The 18,100-nt window shown below is 38.4% G+C and overlaps 2 protein-coding genes across 2 annotated transcripts in view; both read right to left on the bottom strand.

Annotated features, from left to right (window-relative positions):
• Positions 1–8,822, bottom strand: part of LOC110831394 (cardioacceleratory peptide receptor) — a 223,239-nt gene extending 214,417 nt beyond the window's left edge. Inside the window, exon 1 of the mRNA XM_022067322.2 lies at positions 6,772–8,822. The gene's annotated coding sequence lies outside the window, so the exon portion shown is untranslated. The remainder of the gene's footprint in view (positions 1–6,771) is intronic.
• A 145-nt stretch (positions 8,823–8,967) lies between these two features.
• Positions 8,968–16,175, bottom strand: LOC110831395 (uncharacterized). The gene is made up of 5 exons (XM_022067325.2): positions 15,948–16,175; positions 13,675–13,873; positions 12,364–12,401; positions 10,354–10,433; positions 8,968–9,354 (listed from the first exon to the last, which is right to left on the bottom strand). Exons 1-5 carry the CDS (start codon positions 16,012–16,014, stop codon positions 9,202–9,204), a joined length of 537 nt encoding a protein of 178 aa, XP_021923017.1. The 5' UTR covers positions 16,015–16,175; the 3' UTR covers positions 8,968–9,201.
• Positions 16,176–18,100: the final 1,925 nt, after the last annotated feature.

Genomic DNA, 18,100 nt, shown 5'->3' with positions numbered 1-18,100 from the left:
CAGACTACACAGCGCAACAACCCAGAAGACAGAAATCTTCATACTCTGATGACGGAGGCAGTATGACCTCTGAAACGTTTGTTAACATCGACCAGACTACACAGCGCAACAACCCAGAAGACAGAAATCTTCATACTCTGATGACGGAGGCAGTATGACCTCTGAAACGTTGGTAAACATCGACCAGACTACACAGCGCAACAACCCAGAAGACAGAAATCTTCATACTCTGATGACGGAGGCAGTATGACCTCTGAAACGTTGGTTAACATCGACCAGACTACACAGCGCAACAACCCAGAAGACAGAAATCTTCATACTCTGATGACGGAGGCAGTATGACCTCTGAAACGTTGGTAAACATCGACCAGACTACACAGCGCAACAACCCAGAAGACAGAAATCTTCATACTCTGATGACGGAGGCAGTATGACCTCTGAAACATTGGTAAACATCGACCAGACTACACAGCGCAACAACCCAGAAGACAGAAATCTTCATACTCTGATGACGGAGGCAGTATGACCTCTGAAACGTTGGTTAACATCGACCAGACTACACAGCGCAACAACCCAGAAGACAGAAATCTTCATACTCTGATGACGGAGGCAGTATGACCTCTGAAACGTTGGTAAACATCGACCAGACTACACAGCGCAACAACCCAGAAGACAGAAATCTTCATACTCTGATGACGGAGGCAGTATGACCTCTGAAACATTGGTAAACATCTACCAGACTACACAGCGTTACGTCCTAGAAGACATCCATATTTGTTAATCAAACAATGTTCAATTCGCAACAGCTCACTTTATTGACCAATCACAGCTTACTTCTACACTGCAACGGTGTACATGACTTCTGAGAAACAGGAATTTAACCTTTGCGTCCTGTAGGTACTTAGAATGACTCATTTCAACGCATAATCTTATGCTGTACTGTACAGCGTAATGGATATTGATGTACCCTACGGTAATCTTCAGATAAAATTTCCCTCGTAACAACTAAATTTCTCCTCCCTAGTGGTTATTTGCGAAGCTTCCTTTGAACAAGGGTGATTGCAGTTCACAGCTTCTCCTCAAATTAACACACTAATTATCACGTTTTTTTTTTTTACTAAAACGAAGTCTTCTTCAACATTCCACCCCTTTTCAATTGCTAAAGGAAATTAGAGTAATTTATAACAGTTTCACGGAACAGATTCTTGAAAACCTAACGATCTCCCAGCTAATCAAGAAATTGTCACTTGTTATGGAACCAATTTCTACCACTGGGCCATATCTTGAGTCAGCTTAATCCATTCTCATTATAACATTTCATTCCTTTACGATGCACTACATTAATTATAGTCACACCTACGCATATATCTCGTTTCTTTTATCAGTTGCCTTCAGGTTTTCCGACTAAAACTTTGTATTCATTTCTTATCTCTCTCGTGCATGCTATATTCCCCACCTATCTCATCTGCCAATATTTGGTCAGTTATTATTATTTAGTGTTCTGTCTGGCGACAGGTCCATATGAACAGGATCCTTCCATCCTTTTCTCGGACTGGGACCTGTTCATATACGTTCTTGGCAGATGATCCAGAAGTGGTTTGCCATTGCCTTCTTCTGTGTGTGAATGGAGTAATTGTTGGGATGCCACGGAGGAAAACTCCGTGTTGCCTAGACCACGGCCTTGCCCAACACAAGTTATAAATTCGGGCACCGCCGGGAATCGAACCCGAGACCCCAAGATTACCATGCCAGCGTTCTAACCTAACCTAACCTATTATTTATTAAGTGTTCTGTCTGACGACAGGTCCATATGAACAGGATCCTTCCATCCTTTTCTCGGACTGCGACCTGTTCATATACGTTCTTGGCAGATGATCCAGAAGTGGTTTGCCATTGCCTTCTTCTGTGTGTGAATGGAGTAATTGTTGGGATGCCACGGAGGAAAACTCCGTGTTGCCTAGACCACGGCCTTGCCCAACACAAGTTATAAATTCGGGCACCGCCGGGAATCGAACCCGAGACCCCAGGATTACAAGGCCAGCGTTCTAACCGGAGTATAAATTGAGATGTATCTCAGTATGTAATTTATTTCTTACTTATTTTATCTTAAGTCAAAATATTCTTGCCTGACACCCAAACCAAATAATTTATCTTCGATGAACACCAGCCCTAACTTAGTACCTAATCAGGCCTCAGAGACGACGATCATATCCCGTGTGCCTGAGGAGACAATTTGTCCACCGGACATGTAATCAACGTGATTTCGTCTTGGTTACCTCCTTCCGCTCTGCGGATAAAACTTCATCAGCTGACGGGTAAATGTCACGGCTCGCAACTGCATTAAAGCTTCTTTCCACACGCCGTTTGCAATTTGCATTGATTACGTTACTTAATATTCTGCACTGAACGCGAGGCAGGATTCTCTATACGTAAGACTCTTTTAAACTCCTTTGCAGGCAAATGATAATATACGTTAATATTAATTACATTTACCTATTACATATTCAATGGCCGAATTTAATACACAACCTTCGACCTTATTTGAAACGTTCTAAATATAACGTTCACGTAGATGACAGACAATTGCAAAATGTGGAAATTTTTAAATGCTCTGAAATAACACAGCTGTTCAGTTCAAAATATTTTGTAATCACTTCTTACGTCTTAAAACCAGAAGATTAAAAGATACTAAAATATGTTTCATCTCGTTTTACATGGGTGTAAAACATGGTCTAGCATTGTGAGAAGAACTTAGACTATGAATGAGATTTAACATTTACATGCCGGCAAGTAAAAATATGACCCGTTCTCTAGAACAGTGGTATTCAACCTGGGGTACGCGTACCCCCGGGGGTACGCGAAGACATCTTAGGGGGTACGTGAAATTTAAAAAAAATATATATTATTTTATGATAAACACTGAATAATCAGTAATGTAATTTATTTAATTTATTTTAAATGTAGATTAAATACTATTTATAACTTCAATGATACACCAACAACTTTGGGGGTACAAAGTTGAAGAGAAATTATATCTGGGGGTACGCGAAGACATCTTAGGGGGTACGTGAAATTTAAAAAATATATATATATATTATTTTAAGATAAACACTGAATAATCAGTAATGTAATTTATTTAATTTATTTTAGATATTGATTATATACTATGTATAACTTGAATTATACACCATAAACTTTGGGGGGTACAAAGTTGAAGAGAAATTATATCTGGGGGTACGCGAACAAAAAACGTTGAATACCACTGATCTAGAATGTTACGTCATGTAATCTGATAGAAGTTTACCGACGTTTAGGAGTGCTTACTGCTTTCATCATAGAGATAACCAGCCTGATGATGAAGGTTGTAAACGCATTTAAATTGCCAGTAAACTTCTACCAGATTACACACGAAACATCCCAGAAGACAAGTTATCTTTATAGACTAAGCGTGCTGATGACACTACTTGAATCCAGGATAAATCTGTGAAACGAGCAGGTTCATAATTTGCACTCTTTACCAAGGATTATTTTGATGAGCAAGGAGAATTAAACCGGCTGAACATTTATAACGCATAGGGGAGGTGGAAAATATAAAGTTTCAATTAAAAAACCTGTATAAAAGAAAATACTTGAAAAACCTATGCGTATCTGCGAGGATAATATCAAAGCTTATCTTACATAAATGGGTTGTGATAATATGGGCTAGGTTTAAATAGTGTAGAAGTATATTAAACAAATATACAACGTCATTATCTGCGTTCATAAATGTCGCAAGCATGGCATTCGGAACAAGTGCATATTTCAACTGCTCCGAAGGGAGAACTCTGTGATTGGACGCTTTCCGTTAAAAGCTCTCTGGGACGGGGGGGAAAGCTTTTACAATGATAGTGAGGACCGACGCGGAAATCCGATGGCGGTAAATGTCGAAAATTTCACGCAAATTATAATTCTTATAAGGTTTCCCCCACATCATTGAACATTGCCAAGGTCAGGGCCTTTCTTCTGAGTAACAGACAGCACCTGGATCAAAAACGCTTACTATTGGAACATTTTATGACTTTTCTTAATCACTTCCCTCAAAGCCCATCAATACCACTTTCCTCTCCGTATCTTGCCTCACATACGTGGTCAGACTTAACAAAGTCTGATTAAAAACAAGTTAAAGTCTAAATCCCACGAGTTATACGAGGTGCGATCGGAAAGTTTCAAGACTGCGCGTATAAAAACCCGTACACTTATCTCAGGTATTAAATTCATCCATCACCCTCGAAGTAGTTCCCCTGGGAGTGAACACAACGATCCCAGCGCCGCTGCCAAGCCTGGAAGCATCCCTGGAAATCTTTCTTTGTCAGCCTGTCAAGCACCATCTGCGATTCTGCCTGAATCTCTTCTATCGTCTCAAATCTCCTTCCCTTTAGCTGAATTTTCATCTTTGGGAAGAGGAAGAAGTCACACGGAGCTTAGAAAGGAAGTTGGGGTCGGTTCTTGCAAGATCTTTGAGCTCCTGACAAACGAGAAGTCAAGTCGATTCTGCTTCTGGTCCTCAGACAGGAGCCTTGGCGTCGCATGTGGAGTTCTTCCTTTAGAATCAGCTGACAGGTCCCATAGCCTATCCCAACAATGTCGCACAAGTCGTTGATGGTACGACGTCGATCTTCGTAACATTTTCGGACGTTGTGCTCGAAGATGGTCGTCCAGAACGCTCGTCATCATCGACAGAGGTTCGGCCATTTTTAAAACGTGAATGCCACACAAAAGTTTGTGCACGACCCATTGCGGACTCCCCAAATGCTTGCTTTAGCATTTCATAGGTTTCCGTAGCCGTTCTGGCGAGTCTTTGGCAAAATTTGATTTGTTCATGAAAATCCGCCATTCCGAAATCGCAGGAGGGTCGGTGTAATGCACTACCAAAACGCCCGTAACTAAGAAACAAATGCTAATTCGATGATGCCGGCTGGCACACTGATTCACTATGAATGTAGGCCGCACCCCCTAGCGGCAGAAGCTCGTACTACATCCGGTTCGCCCTCTATTGACACAGTCTTTAAACTTTCCGATCGCACCTCGTAAATCAAAATACAAAGGCATGAGTCAGGGTAATTTGACATCTGACATTAATAAATCCAATTAAATTCTTTCATACTAAAATTATCATACACGTAGACTTAAATTAACTACTCTCTGGCTGAACCTTAACTTTACTTTAGCTAGCTACTTCCTGTAGTAGATGGAAACCATGCTTGATAAGGCAATGCCCTTTGACCTTAATTACTCCTCAGGGTAATACATCAGAGACACCGTTAAGGCCATTATCTAAGATTGTGTACTGCCATGGCAACAAACAAGTATGGAAGCATGTAAATTCAATTAAAAAAGCATTTACCAGTTTCACCTTTATCTAATTTCATGTCAGCTCCGGACGCTTTCACTCCAACAGCGTTTGACCAACAAAATGGCTGCCAGTGTCTCAAGAAGGATTCTATCTGGTTACATTAGTCGTCTGACTTCCGGAATTCTATCTACCCACTGATTTACACCCTAATTATTAGTTCATGATACGTTTTAAAAAAATCTGTTATGAATTCATCTTGTAACAGAAGCTCAGTCTGGTCTGAATCGACCACACTTTCAGACTTCTACAGGTAAAAATATATCTTCTTTTTAACACACAACAATCCGTTCCCAATAAGGTCAAGTTCATGGTTGGCAAGGTCAAACGTAATTACCGTTACGACAGCCATCTGTCGGATGTTATATATAATAATCCAGTACGTCAGTGCAAATCGACACTTTGCTGCCATCTATTGGGCAAACTCTCACACTTCGATGAACTATCGGTAAAACAGTACACTTTTTCCAATTAAATATAAATTTAAGAACAAAAAATAAATTTCGGTGTTCATAGTGAAAAATACACAACAGAATTTTGTGGTTTTGTAGCAATGTAGAACATCACCGCTGACGAGCGAAATATATATTTCACACATTTTAAACCACTTATAACTTTTTAACAAATTAAAATTTCTTTCGATTTTTTTATCTTAAAATTTCAACATTTAACCCAGCAATTGTAAAGCAAACTTAAATAGCACCCGAATCCAGCCACACCTAAATTAACGTAACCCAAGTTAAAATAAAATTAAAAGATAACCTGTCCTATTCTGACAACTAATTCGAAACATAACTCATCACCATCTGACAAAACATAACTTAACCCAACATTTCCTAAACTCATGTAACCTCACCTGATACAACTAACCTGAGTTAAAAGATACCTCAAAAATATAAACTTTTCAAAATTGCCCGAAATTCAAACTCTAAAGGCAAAATATTCTGAGAATTTTAATGCTAATATAAAGTGAAATTTCATCTGGATTAAAACTCCTCAAATATCCAAATCTTCGAAATTTGTAAAAAAAAAAAAAAATTGAATTTGTTCACAAATTCAAACTCCTCAAAATTAGAGATATCTAATTTCCACAATTAACAATTTTCAATCTTTCAGTTATTCTAATGACACAAAGATTTTAAAAATTCTCAAAGTTTCAGAATATTTGGCCCAAAATTCCTAATTTTCAAATATAACCTTCATCAAACCTAAATTTTTTTTCGAAATCTCCACATTTTCAAAATTCGAGAAAACTCATAATTTCAAAGTTCACATATATTACCTTAACATTTAAAACATATAAAATTAATTTGTATTCCTAATTAAAATTCAAACATTACACTTAACCTAATATCAGTAAATGAATAAAAAAAATTACTTACCATACTGCACACCATTATGTCCTGAACTGATGACAAATGGCGTATTCTAAGCAAACTAGTCTCACCCATACTGAACTATTCAAACGTAACATAACTGCCCGTCACTAACAAAACTCGGTTTACGAACGAGTTCCGTTCCAAGACGTTGTTCGTTATGTGTAACTTGCATTCCTGAGCATTTACAACACTCGATCGGCTCACACCATAATGACGAGCCATGTCCACCTGCTTCTGACATCTTTCTGTCCTTTTCATGATGTCTGACTTAGTTTCTAAACTTACACTGCGTCTTTCATTGTTACCACTATAAGCACCATCAATACTATTTCGCTTTGAACCCATAATCACTTAAATTTTTAAAAATCTATTTTTAAGTAACCAAACGCAGAACTACACTTGACCGTCTAAAACAACCTTGGCAAAGCAAGTGATGATCCTATTGTATTATAGTGGGGTGAATCACAGATTTCTTTCCCACGAGAAAACATTCTAGGAGGCGTGGAACGTAAACCACCCTGTTTACTGGTTAGATTAGTTTTATTAACCAAAGAACAGTTCAGTATAATTATCATATAATAATTTACTGATTATTGTAATAAATAAATCTTTTAAAAGTTTATTTATTTCAATCTTATAATTATGTTGACTATACGTTTGGCATTTCGTTTGATAATGAACGCCATCTATTGGCGACTTTAAGAAATTTTGAATAAATTGTGACGTTCCTTATAGCGAATTTTCGTAAACCGAGAGTTGCCCGTATTATGATCGCACAGACGATAATTTAACAAAGTACTAACGCATTTCGCACTTCCCGTATCTTCAATTGAACAGGAATTAAAATTGTAAATTAAATATTTAAAATTTAAGTTTCCATAGTTCACTGATTTGTAGTTTCGATTTTTTTTGGTGTAAATGTCCAAACAATTAAAGTTTTAAAACTGTTAGTGGTTAAAAGTTCTTACTCAGTAATGTTCAAACATTTTCAAATGTTTAAGTTTTGAAAATTTTGTAAAGTAGAAAAATTTAAAATTGTGAATGGACCAGACTACACATCGCAACGACCCCGAAGACAGAAATCTTCATACTCACCACTGCGAAAACCTCAAATCTCACAACTTACTAATAAATTTGTTATTTTTTTCATATCACTGGATTTCCTGATTAGGATCTATGATCTAAAACCAAAAGACGAGACATAAACATGCTCCTCGAGACATTATGACTAAATAATGTACCGATCTCGGCGCTGTTCACAACTGCACAGACAAAATGCCAAAAACATAATTGTACGACATGTTCATATATGCAAGAAACCACACAAAAGCCAAATTATTCATATGACGACGGCTGTCGTCTTGGTTGTTACAGCACGTAGTCTGGTACAAGTTCACCGACGATTCAGAGGTGCTGTTGAGCCGACTACATTCGGCTCTGATGTTGAGACGGCGAAACATCCAAAGGGGTTGTGCATGCGTGTGGGGAGGTTAGTCCGGTTTAGGAGAGGGGGCTGATTTGGGGAGACCTCTTCTCGCCAGCACACGGACGCTCACTCAGGCTGTGGCTACGGATCCGGTCGGCAACATCTCTCCGGCTGGTAACCCCCTTCGTGGCGACCTTGGTTTGTATTGTAGTTGCCTGTCCAGATAGGTATTGATTTTGTTGTGTTGGTGGATGGGGCAACCACCGTGTTTTTGGGTTATTCTTGGTCCCTCGAGGCGGAGACGAATTGGAGTGTTGCCGAGAGCGAGCCGAGTCGTGGGGCTTTTTGTTTTGTTCTTATACGTTTTGTTTCTTTGTTTGTAATAGTGTGTCAATGACCCCATGTAACGTGAATGTATTATAATTTGTTTGAAGAAACGAAATTATTTTGTTTTTTATTGTACTTTGCTGTGTTTTGAGTACACGCTTTTCAGGGGCACAGGCCAAGTGAGCCAATGACATAAAGAACTGAACACCTCCTCCCCCTTTCAACTGTTGTTGAAAAGGGGAGAGTGGATCACTGTCTCCATCATCACAGTGATGATGATACAGGCAGCAAGCACCTCTCAAATACTGGTTATCTTCTACTAGACTACGTGCTGTAACAACCAAGACGTCAGCCGTCGTCATACTCGCTGCCATGTGAACCTATAACCTGTTAAGAAAAAATATGGAAGGTACGGTCAAGATAGAGCATAAGAATAAACACAGAGCTGGTACATATCTAACGCTGTTAAATGAATAATTAACATGGTCTCTTAAACTGGACATGCATAAAGAATAAAAGCTCATGACGTCTTTAACACTTCGACACAGAGTGACCCATACATGTATGTAATGATTCAGTTCATTTAAAATAACACACAAGTACAATCAAATCTGTTTGTCTCTCTCATCGTGTTCCTCGTAAAACCATGATTTTACAACTCGGAACTCGTTGACATATGTTCACTGCAGCTGCCCCTTCCATTCCGAGGGAACCAATTCATCAAGACGCTTGGAAAGGAAGTTAACTTTAGAGCTCAACTGGTGCAAAACATGTTCTACATTAGCCTGATGGCGAGACTGTAATTCTGGGACCAAAGATTCAACCCGTTCCACCTGAAAAACACAGAAACATAAGCAACGGAGACTGTGACATGTCACACGGTCAACGCTGATACTAAGATAATTGCCAGTAAAATCTACAGAATATTCAGTGCTACTTTTTAAATCAAATAACTGATTCTCTGTTAATTGGGTTGCTGTGCAGTGTAAATCTGTTACACGTTTACAGATGTTTTACAGGTGATTGCAGGCTCAAACATCAAGGTAATGAGTACGCTGCATACGAGGAATTGGTTTAAGACATAGGAATGACACAAGGTAGAACGCCGGCCAGACCAGTGGGAAATAGAGTGAGGATTGGGCAACGGAGCCAATGGGAGAAGGGCAGAACACACCCTGGCCAGAAGGGGGGGGGGGGGGAGTCTTCCTCCCTCTGACCACTGGTCCAGCCAAGGTTCTGCCTTGTCTGATTGGTTCCCATACCTCAAAACAATTCCTCGCACATTGGTTTACTTATCATCCTGATGATGGAGGCAGCAAAAACCTGTGAAATGTCGGTAAACTTCTACCAGAGTACACGGCGCACCAATTCAGAAGACAAACACACTCGCCACTATGACAAATTCAAATCTTACTCAGCACCTATTTCCTTAACAGTATCAATCAACTGATCTTTCTAATTTGAAACATGTTTTATTTGTGGTGAGGGAAATGCATTATTAAATATAATTCAGAGATGTTTCAGCATCAAAAAGGTAATAAATCTCCAGAGGAAAAGCCCACTGGTATGAGGCCTATTGAACAAGGCCGCAAAATTAGAGCGGCTTACCCCATCCATAGACCTAGGAAATGTAGATTAAAAAATCTTGCATGTCTGCATGGAAGTCAGGTGGTACATGTACTCTGGCACAGGCGATTTAAAACACGTAAATCTCTCCGTGTTCAAAGATATCAAATGTAATCGCCTACACACTCACAGTACCAGTAAGGGCTATGTAGTCACTGACCAACAGATTTCCTCATATTACACATCTTATTTCCATATATTCTTACCCTTTTTTCCAGGCAATTCAATTTACTCCGAACTGTTTCAATATAAGACGGAGAGAAGGCCGTTCGCAAAGAGGCAGGTGCTGTAAAGAAAAGACAGTATCGGGTGGATATGACATTGAAATGCCACAAAAAATTCTTTAACAATTAATGGAAATGTAATCTTTGTCCTGTGCACAGAGAAGATTCTTCTAATAATGAAGAATACGAGGGGCAGTCGAAAAGATCCCGGAATTGTGGTATAGCTCTGTAATGGTAGGACATATGGCAACGCTTACCTAATCACCTTCAAAGTTGGACCCTTGCGCATACACACTTGCTCCATCGACCCTTGCCATTGTTGGAAGCACCGGCGGAAGACTTCGTTTGGAATCTTCCGGAGTTCGGCCGTCACATTTGATTTGATGTCCTCCATGGTTGCGAAACGCGTCCCCTTGAGGCCCATTTTCAGAGTAGGGAACAGCCAGAAGTCACTCGGAGCGAGATCCGGAGAGTCTGGTGGTTGGGTGATGACGGCAATGCTTTCCTCGGCGAGGAATTGCTGCACAACCAGCGATGTGTCGAATGCGACGGCCGAACTCCCGAAGATTCCAAACGAAGCCTTCCGCCGGTGCTTCCAACGATAGCAGGATCGATGGAGCAAGTGTGTGTGCGCAAGGGTCCTACTTTGAAGGTGATTAGGTGAGCGTTGCCATATGTCCTACCATCACAGTGCTATACCACAATTCCGGGAACTTTTCGACTGCCCTACGTATATCTTCAGTGGTAAACAGTTCATTTCGGAAGGGAAAAATATATTGCTTGCTTTTATTCTAAGTGTACAGCGTTTATTTAATTTTGACTATCTGGAAACTTAAGGTTAGCCTGTCCCTTGCATAATAATGGCTGACTGGCTAAGATGGGCAATGATTTAAAAAAGAAGAGATAATGAACTGTTAACATCAGCTAAAGTTTTTGTCAGGTCCGAAATGTTCAAAACGAAGGTCAAATGATCAGATACAAGATGGTATTGAGAAGTGACAGATCCAGAAGAGAAAATATCAGAACAATTATATGAAATTTGGATTTACGTATAGTGGTGATGCCCAAAACCTTATTTCACTGTTTGTAAATAAACATGCAGTTAAATAGACAGCACATGACCTACCAATTATGTTTCCTTTCATGCATCTTACGTAAATAGTACATTAAACTATACCTTTACCATGTTATATAGTTAAAACGTTTTTCACCTTTCTAGCAACTGACCCACCACCAATAACACTTGCTCAAAGAGCTGATATTATGGAATTGTGATAATCATAGTGAATCCTGTACTCTAAGTTTCCAGAAGCTACTATACACAAGCATGCTTTCATAACCCCACTTAATGGTACCTGCACCTTGTCGTGGTGGTGGGGCTTGAGTACCTCAGTGACCCCAAGAGCTACTGGTAAGGCCTCCCTAGCCAGATTGGTCGAGGGGGAGAGGTCAGACTAAGACAGGTACCCTGGTCCTCCAGGTTGGGGGTTGGTCGCAAGGCTAACAACCTTGCACCGTAAAAAGGAAGATGTTTCGAAACCTCGATCAAAGCCTCGGACAAACGGACCTAACAGAGGACCAAATGGAAGCGGATAATTGAGGAGGCCGTGGACCGAATACGGACCGGAGAGCCATAGAAGAAGAATAATGCTTTTGTAACAAAATGCATATCAAATATAAAATGCATTCTTATAATTTAAGAGATAAAAGTGTGTCACTGCTCATTAAACGCAAGCCCGAGATCAAAACCGATATTTCAAGCCGTCCACAAAGTCGGCTATAAATCACATCTAATACTGTGTCATTCATAATTAAATTTCTGTCAGTGCGCACACTCCTACTTCGATGCTCATTTGATGTGAGAGAGAAAGAGAGGCTCACACACACAATGTGCACATGGAAATCAATGTGAGCAACACAAAGCAGAGAAATAACACAATAATAGGACATAAAATAACATTACTGCCAATTACTAAAATTAAATATCCTTACTGTTTTGGTGAATCCTTGTAATATCTAATATGAATGGCCTGAAAAATAAAACAAGGATTTACTCAAAATTGGTATTTTGATAATATACAATACAACACTAACAGTCATCCCTCCATATTTGTGAACTTGTTATTTGCTATTTCAATTATTCGTGGTCAAATTCCTACAATACATTGTCACAAATCTTCTTTTAAAAGTTTCCCACGATGCATGTCACATTCCACCTACTGTTCCCACATTAGTAACATATCTAACGAATTTCGGCACAGACGTCTCCCATAAGAAAAGTACGTGATGTTTGCAGTGTAGAGAAAAGAATATTTTTCTGTAAAACCACATCTGAGCACACCCACAGTATAGGCTCCTCCCTTAGTGTCAGAGATGAAGTTTCACACACACACACACACACAAAATTATAATTTTGTGTACCTCAATCTTAACGTATTTGGACAGCAGCACGTGTTTCTCCAAATTAGGCAGACACGTTGGTGTCTTTGCTTAATAGACATCTGGTATAAATAAATGCAATTAATGGAAGGCAGAGAAAAGCCACAAACACGAGATTACAAATGACTGCAATTATGACACCAGCCGTACGCTTACGTCACTTCTGATTTGGGACCGAAAATTTCAAGCACATGATTTTTGTCACACAGAATGCACAAAGAAAACAGTTATATTTGAGCCACGGTGGTCTAGCGGTCAGAACGCTGGCCTTGTAATCCTGGGGTCTCGGGTTCGATTCCCGGTGGTGTTCAAATTTATAACTTGTGTTGGGCAAGGCCGTGGTCTAGGCAACACGGAGTTTTCCTCCGGGGGCTTCCCCGGTTTCTCCGTGGTATCCCAACAATTACTCCACTCACACACACACAGAAGAAGGCAATGGCAAACCACTTCTGGATCATCTGCCAAGAACGTATATGAACAGGTCCCAGTCCGAGAAAAGGATGGAAGGATCATGTTCATATGGACCTGTCGTCAGACAGAACATTAAATAATAATAAGATGAGGTGGTCTAGCGGTTAGAACGCTGGCCTTGTAATCCTGGGGTCTCGGGTTCGATTCCCGGCGGTGCCCGAATTTATAACTTGTGCTGGGCAAGGCCGTGGTCTAGACAACACGGAGTTTTCCTCCGTGGCATCCCAACAATTACTCCATTCACACACAGAAGAAGACAATGGCAAACCACTTCTGGATCATCTGCCAAGAACATATATGAACAGGTCCCAGTCCGAGAAAAGGATGGAAGGATCCTGTTCATATGGACCTGTCGTCAGACAGAACACTACAAATAAAATAATTTGAGCTTACTCTGTTTCTGAACTGCCAGTAAGCAGGTATGACAGTGGCAGTAATGTTCCATCATTTCCCCGCAGTTTCATGACGACTTCTCTATCCTCTGGAAGTCCAAGCCGTGCTCGAACATGACATTTGATATCGGCAAAGGTGGAATCATTCTGCAGTTCTATAGGCAGAGGTGGTGACTGTGATACATCATGTGAGCCACAATCTGAAAATTCAAGTCCCTCCTTCACATCATCTTTGATTTCCATTTTAACAACTTTCTACCTTTATCATAACCTGTTTACCAATATTCAAATAAATGTTTACTTCAGTACAGATAATCTTAATACCTTTCATATCTTGTAGTTTTCTATAACAATAGCATTACAAACAAGTTCAGCAATTACAAGTGACACAAGAAAGGGACCACCACAGCATCGACAACTAACAGTTGTGTTACACAGAATATTCAGACACTGATCCACTGTACGATAATGCAGAAAAGGCACTACCAACTCAGCAGTAAGTAAAATAACAATAAATGCATGTACTCAAAAACATGTAGTCAATATTTTAATGTTTAATCTGATACAGTTGTGGAATTTCATAATTTTATGACTGTATATTTTATTATGTAAAAGCTAACCAAATATAGGGCCACTGATGATCTCATGCAGAAAGAAATTAAATATTTATGAACTTGTATGTATGGTGGTTGACACATCAGGTACATGGTAAGCTTGACTCAAATTATTTCTCTGAAAACATATGCCTATATAATCAGAAACTTCAAGGAAAAAATCTTACATTTCACTTATGAACTTCTTTACATCATTACTACACTATAAAATCTGTTTCATATAACCTCAAAGTTTTGCACAAATGCCATTTCATAATCTTAAACTTATTAGAAAAGTACTATATATTTGTAAGAATTTATATGATTATACATGCAAACAAAATATTACATGGTTTATTACCTTAAGTGGTATCTTTTTCAAAGATGTAAATATCACCATACAAAATTTCTAAAGCATAAAAGTGGCATTAATGTCACATCCACCTCACAGATTTTCACATCTGCCTGCTGATACTGATGAAATAAGATGCACAAAGGTGCCTTGAATTACACACTGTTCACACCAAGTTTTATTAAAATGGTTCAGAGATATGATACGTCCACTTGCACACGTTGATTAAAAATTATATACTAATGAGAATGCATATTTCTTGCTTTAACTTTTGAGTCCAACTTTTGTCAGTAGTTAATATGCTATGCTGTCATAATGGTCTTACATGAGTCAAGTATATTTCAAAAGGATGAGGTATGTACATGCCTTCCCCTCCCAACCAAAAGCTTTTGCACTGCCTGCCCACCGTTCATGTCTATATTGCAATTAGAAGTTCTTCAGAAGAGCACGAAGGATGTTTTGTCATTGTCACACAGTAACTTTACAAAACCATATTTTAAACACCAGTGGGTAAAGTGGGGTAGATGATGGAAGACTGGCAGAAGTCAAATCACCATTTATCCACTGCTAATATTTAAAGTTGAGAAAAGCTACACAGCTTAAATTCCTCATCAGGATTCAAGTGTTCTTGGAGGAACACCTAAGATTTGCATTTTCAGACTATCATTAGTTCCAATGTCTTTAACTGACAATACACTGAAGTATAATGTATAGTCATATCTTAAATGGAAATGGTCCTACATATGAGAGGATAACTTTACAATATGGTGACCACTTACAATTTCTGTATTTGGGCTTCATTTACAATTAGTACACCTGAACCCATCTGTAACTACTCTAATGTATCTAAACTTTCTAACTTGTCATTTACATTACAAGAATGAAAAAAATTGGCTGACAGAAAACAGAATACTGTTGAACTGAAGTGTGTTGTCTAGGACAGTGATACACATTATGTGGTACTCAATGTAAGCAGCCACAAAATGCATCTTTACCTAAGAAATTTCACAACTTTTCCTTAAGATGTGCTACGCAGAAACCAAATTTGTTATACAAGTTCTTGACACATTGCAGAAATCAATAAACTGCATTGTACGACAAAATTCGTCTACTTCAGAACGAAATGAATGTCGTTTTATTATACCACTGCACAAACTGAAAGACAAACGTTCCATGGATTAATATAAAACTACAAAGTACGTGACAAGATTTCCAAATCTACAAGACTACACGGCGCAATAACCCAGAAGACAGCAATCTTCAGACTCACCGCTGTGAAAACCTCAAATACTACGCTCTTATCTTAATTCTGTTTTTCTTAAAGCTTACCCAACTGATCGCATCTTTTAACAGCGATCCAGGTAGTAACAGATTCAATGCCCATTGCTTCTTTCATCACAAATCCTTGTTCTGCTTCTCAGTCTTCTTGTGTCCTGCATAAGATTTTGAATGTTACATCCATGACATGTTCCTGCGACATAATATATAAAACGAAATTTTCAAATACGTGATATATTATTCCTACTTCGGGTTTTCGAAGTTTCCAAAGATTATAGAATTCTACACAAGACTCTCACCGAAACTGCAGACAATAGACACCAGAGAAAACCATCACAAGGGTAACCAACATTAAGAATTGTAAAATATTATTGGCAATTATTGTTGGTAACGCAACTCTGCTCAGGGCTTGTAACGCGGCAAGATTTAACTCTTTCCTTACCGATACGCCTCCAAGTAGAAATTAGAGGCCGGAACAGGAGAATAACCTAATCCATAAGAGGAATATTATCAATTTGACAACGAACATGATTTTCAACGGCATATGTGCTGCCATCTACACGCAATGGAAGTGAAACCACTGTAAAAACGATCTGACAGCAACAGCTGTTATAGACGCAAGAGTACAGGGGCATTGTGTACGAATTGATATTCACTGCTACAGGGACCTGACAGCCTGACAATTTCTCACCTAAAATTTCCTTCTGCTTCACTTAATGAATTTTAACTTGTCCCTTACAAAGTTTAAGGTGTTTAAACATTACTAAAAGAGACATAAGTAACAAAACAACACAAATCTGGTTTATGATAGTCCTTCCTTAAAAATTCAATATTTTAGACACGCAAAAAAATATTCAGTGCTTCATAATTAAAATAAATAATTTTTTTTTCGGATCCAAGTGATGCATGTTAACAGTTTGAAATAAAGGACAGATCACAAAAAAAATGTTTTCAAATCAGTTTCTGCTTACTTCACGGTGGTGGCTGCAAGCTCCTCGAAGGCTTAGTGTTATTTATTGACGTAATCATTACGTCATCATTAAGTTACTATATTCTATTTTCAATGTACTTCCCGCATTCATACGCCAGTGGGAAATTCAAACACATTGTACTTCTCTCGCCAGATGCCATAGAGCAGTGGTATTTAACCTTTTTTGTTCGCGTACCCCCAGATATAATTTCTCTTCAACTTTGTACCCCCAAAGTTGTTGGTGTGTAATTCAAGTTATACATAGTATATAATTGACATCTAAAATAAATTAAATAAATTACATTACTGATTATTCAGTGTTTATCATAAAATAATATTTTTTTTAAATTTCACGTACCCCCTAAGATGTCTTCGCGTACCCCCAGATATAATTTCTCTTCAACTTTGTACCCCAAAAGTTTTGGTGTATAATTCAAATTATAAATAGTATTTAATCTACACCTAAAATAAATTACATTACTGATTATTCAGTGTTTATCAAAAAACATTTTTTTTTAAATTTCACATACCCCCTAAGATATCTTCGCTTACTACCGGGGGTACGTATACCCCAGGTTGAATACCACTACCATAGAGGATACACGGATGATCTAACAACTAAGTTTCGCAAATAATACACTACATTTGTTATGAAATACAATGTTTTACTAAAAATAAATTGAATTATTTTGCAAGGAATTTGATATTTTAATTTCAATCTTTACTTTTGATAAAATTTACCATATCTTAATATTAAACTGTGCACAAAGATTTTGTAGATTTAAAAGTGTTTTTCTGTACTCCTTCCATTTTAAAAGAAATACAATTTGATCTTCGGAGTAGAATAAAGTAACGTATTTAAGAAATGATTTTATATTTATCTTTGTGACTACTTTGAATTTATTGTTTGATTCGTGAAATTTCTCTGTGAATAAACTTCATTGTAAATTTTTTTTTATTTATTTTTGTCTGTGGATAGATGAGTGGGAAATATTAGGAACTTATTCGTAAGATTGCCACAGTCCTTCCGTGAACGCAATAAGACCTTGTAAATTCAGTGTGAAAGCAGCTCAGATTCCATGGTACATGCACGTATTCTTTTATTAGTAATTGTTTCTACGTATTAACAGCTGGATGTCTTATTCCCTGATATTACTGCTCATTGTACAAAGACTTTGTGAATATTCCTTAATTTTTTCTGATCGATGACTGTCTTATATTGACGCACAGATTT

This window comes from Zootermopsis nevadensis, unplaced genomic scaffold, assembly GCF_977971745.1.
Source record: "Zootermopsis nevadensis isolate Lab colony 2312 unplaced genomic scaffold, Znev_1.0 Znev_ptg000011l, whole genome shotgun sequence".
Taxonomy (NCBI): domain Eukaryota; kingdom Metazoa; phylum Arthropoda; class Insecta; order Blattodea; family Termopsidae; genus Zootermopsis; species Zootermopsis nevadensis.
The sequence above is the reverse complement of the archived record's forward strand: the minus strand, read 5'-3'. Positions and strand labels throughout refer to the sequence as shown.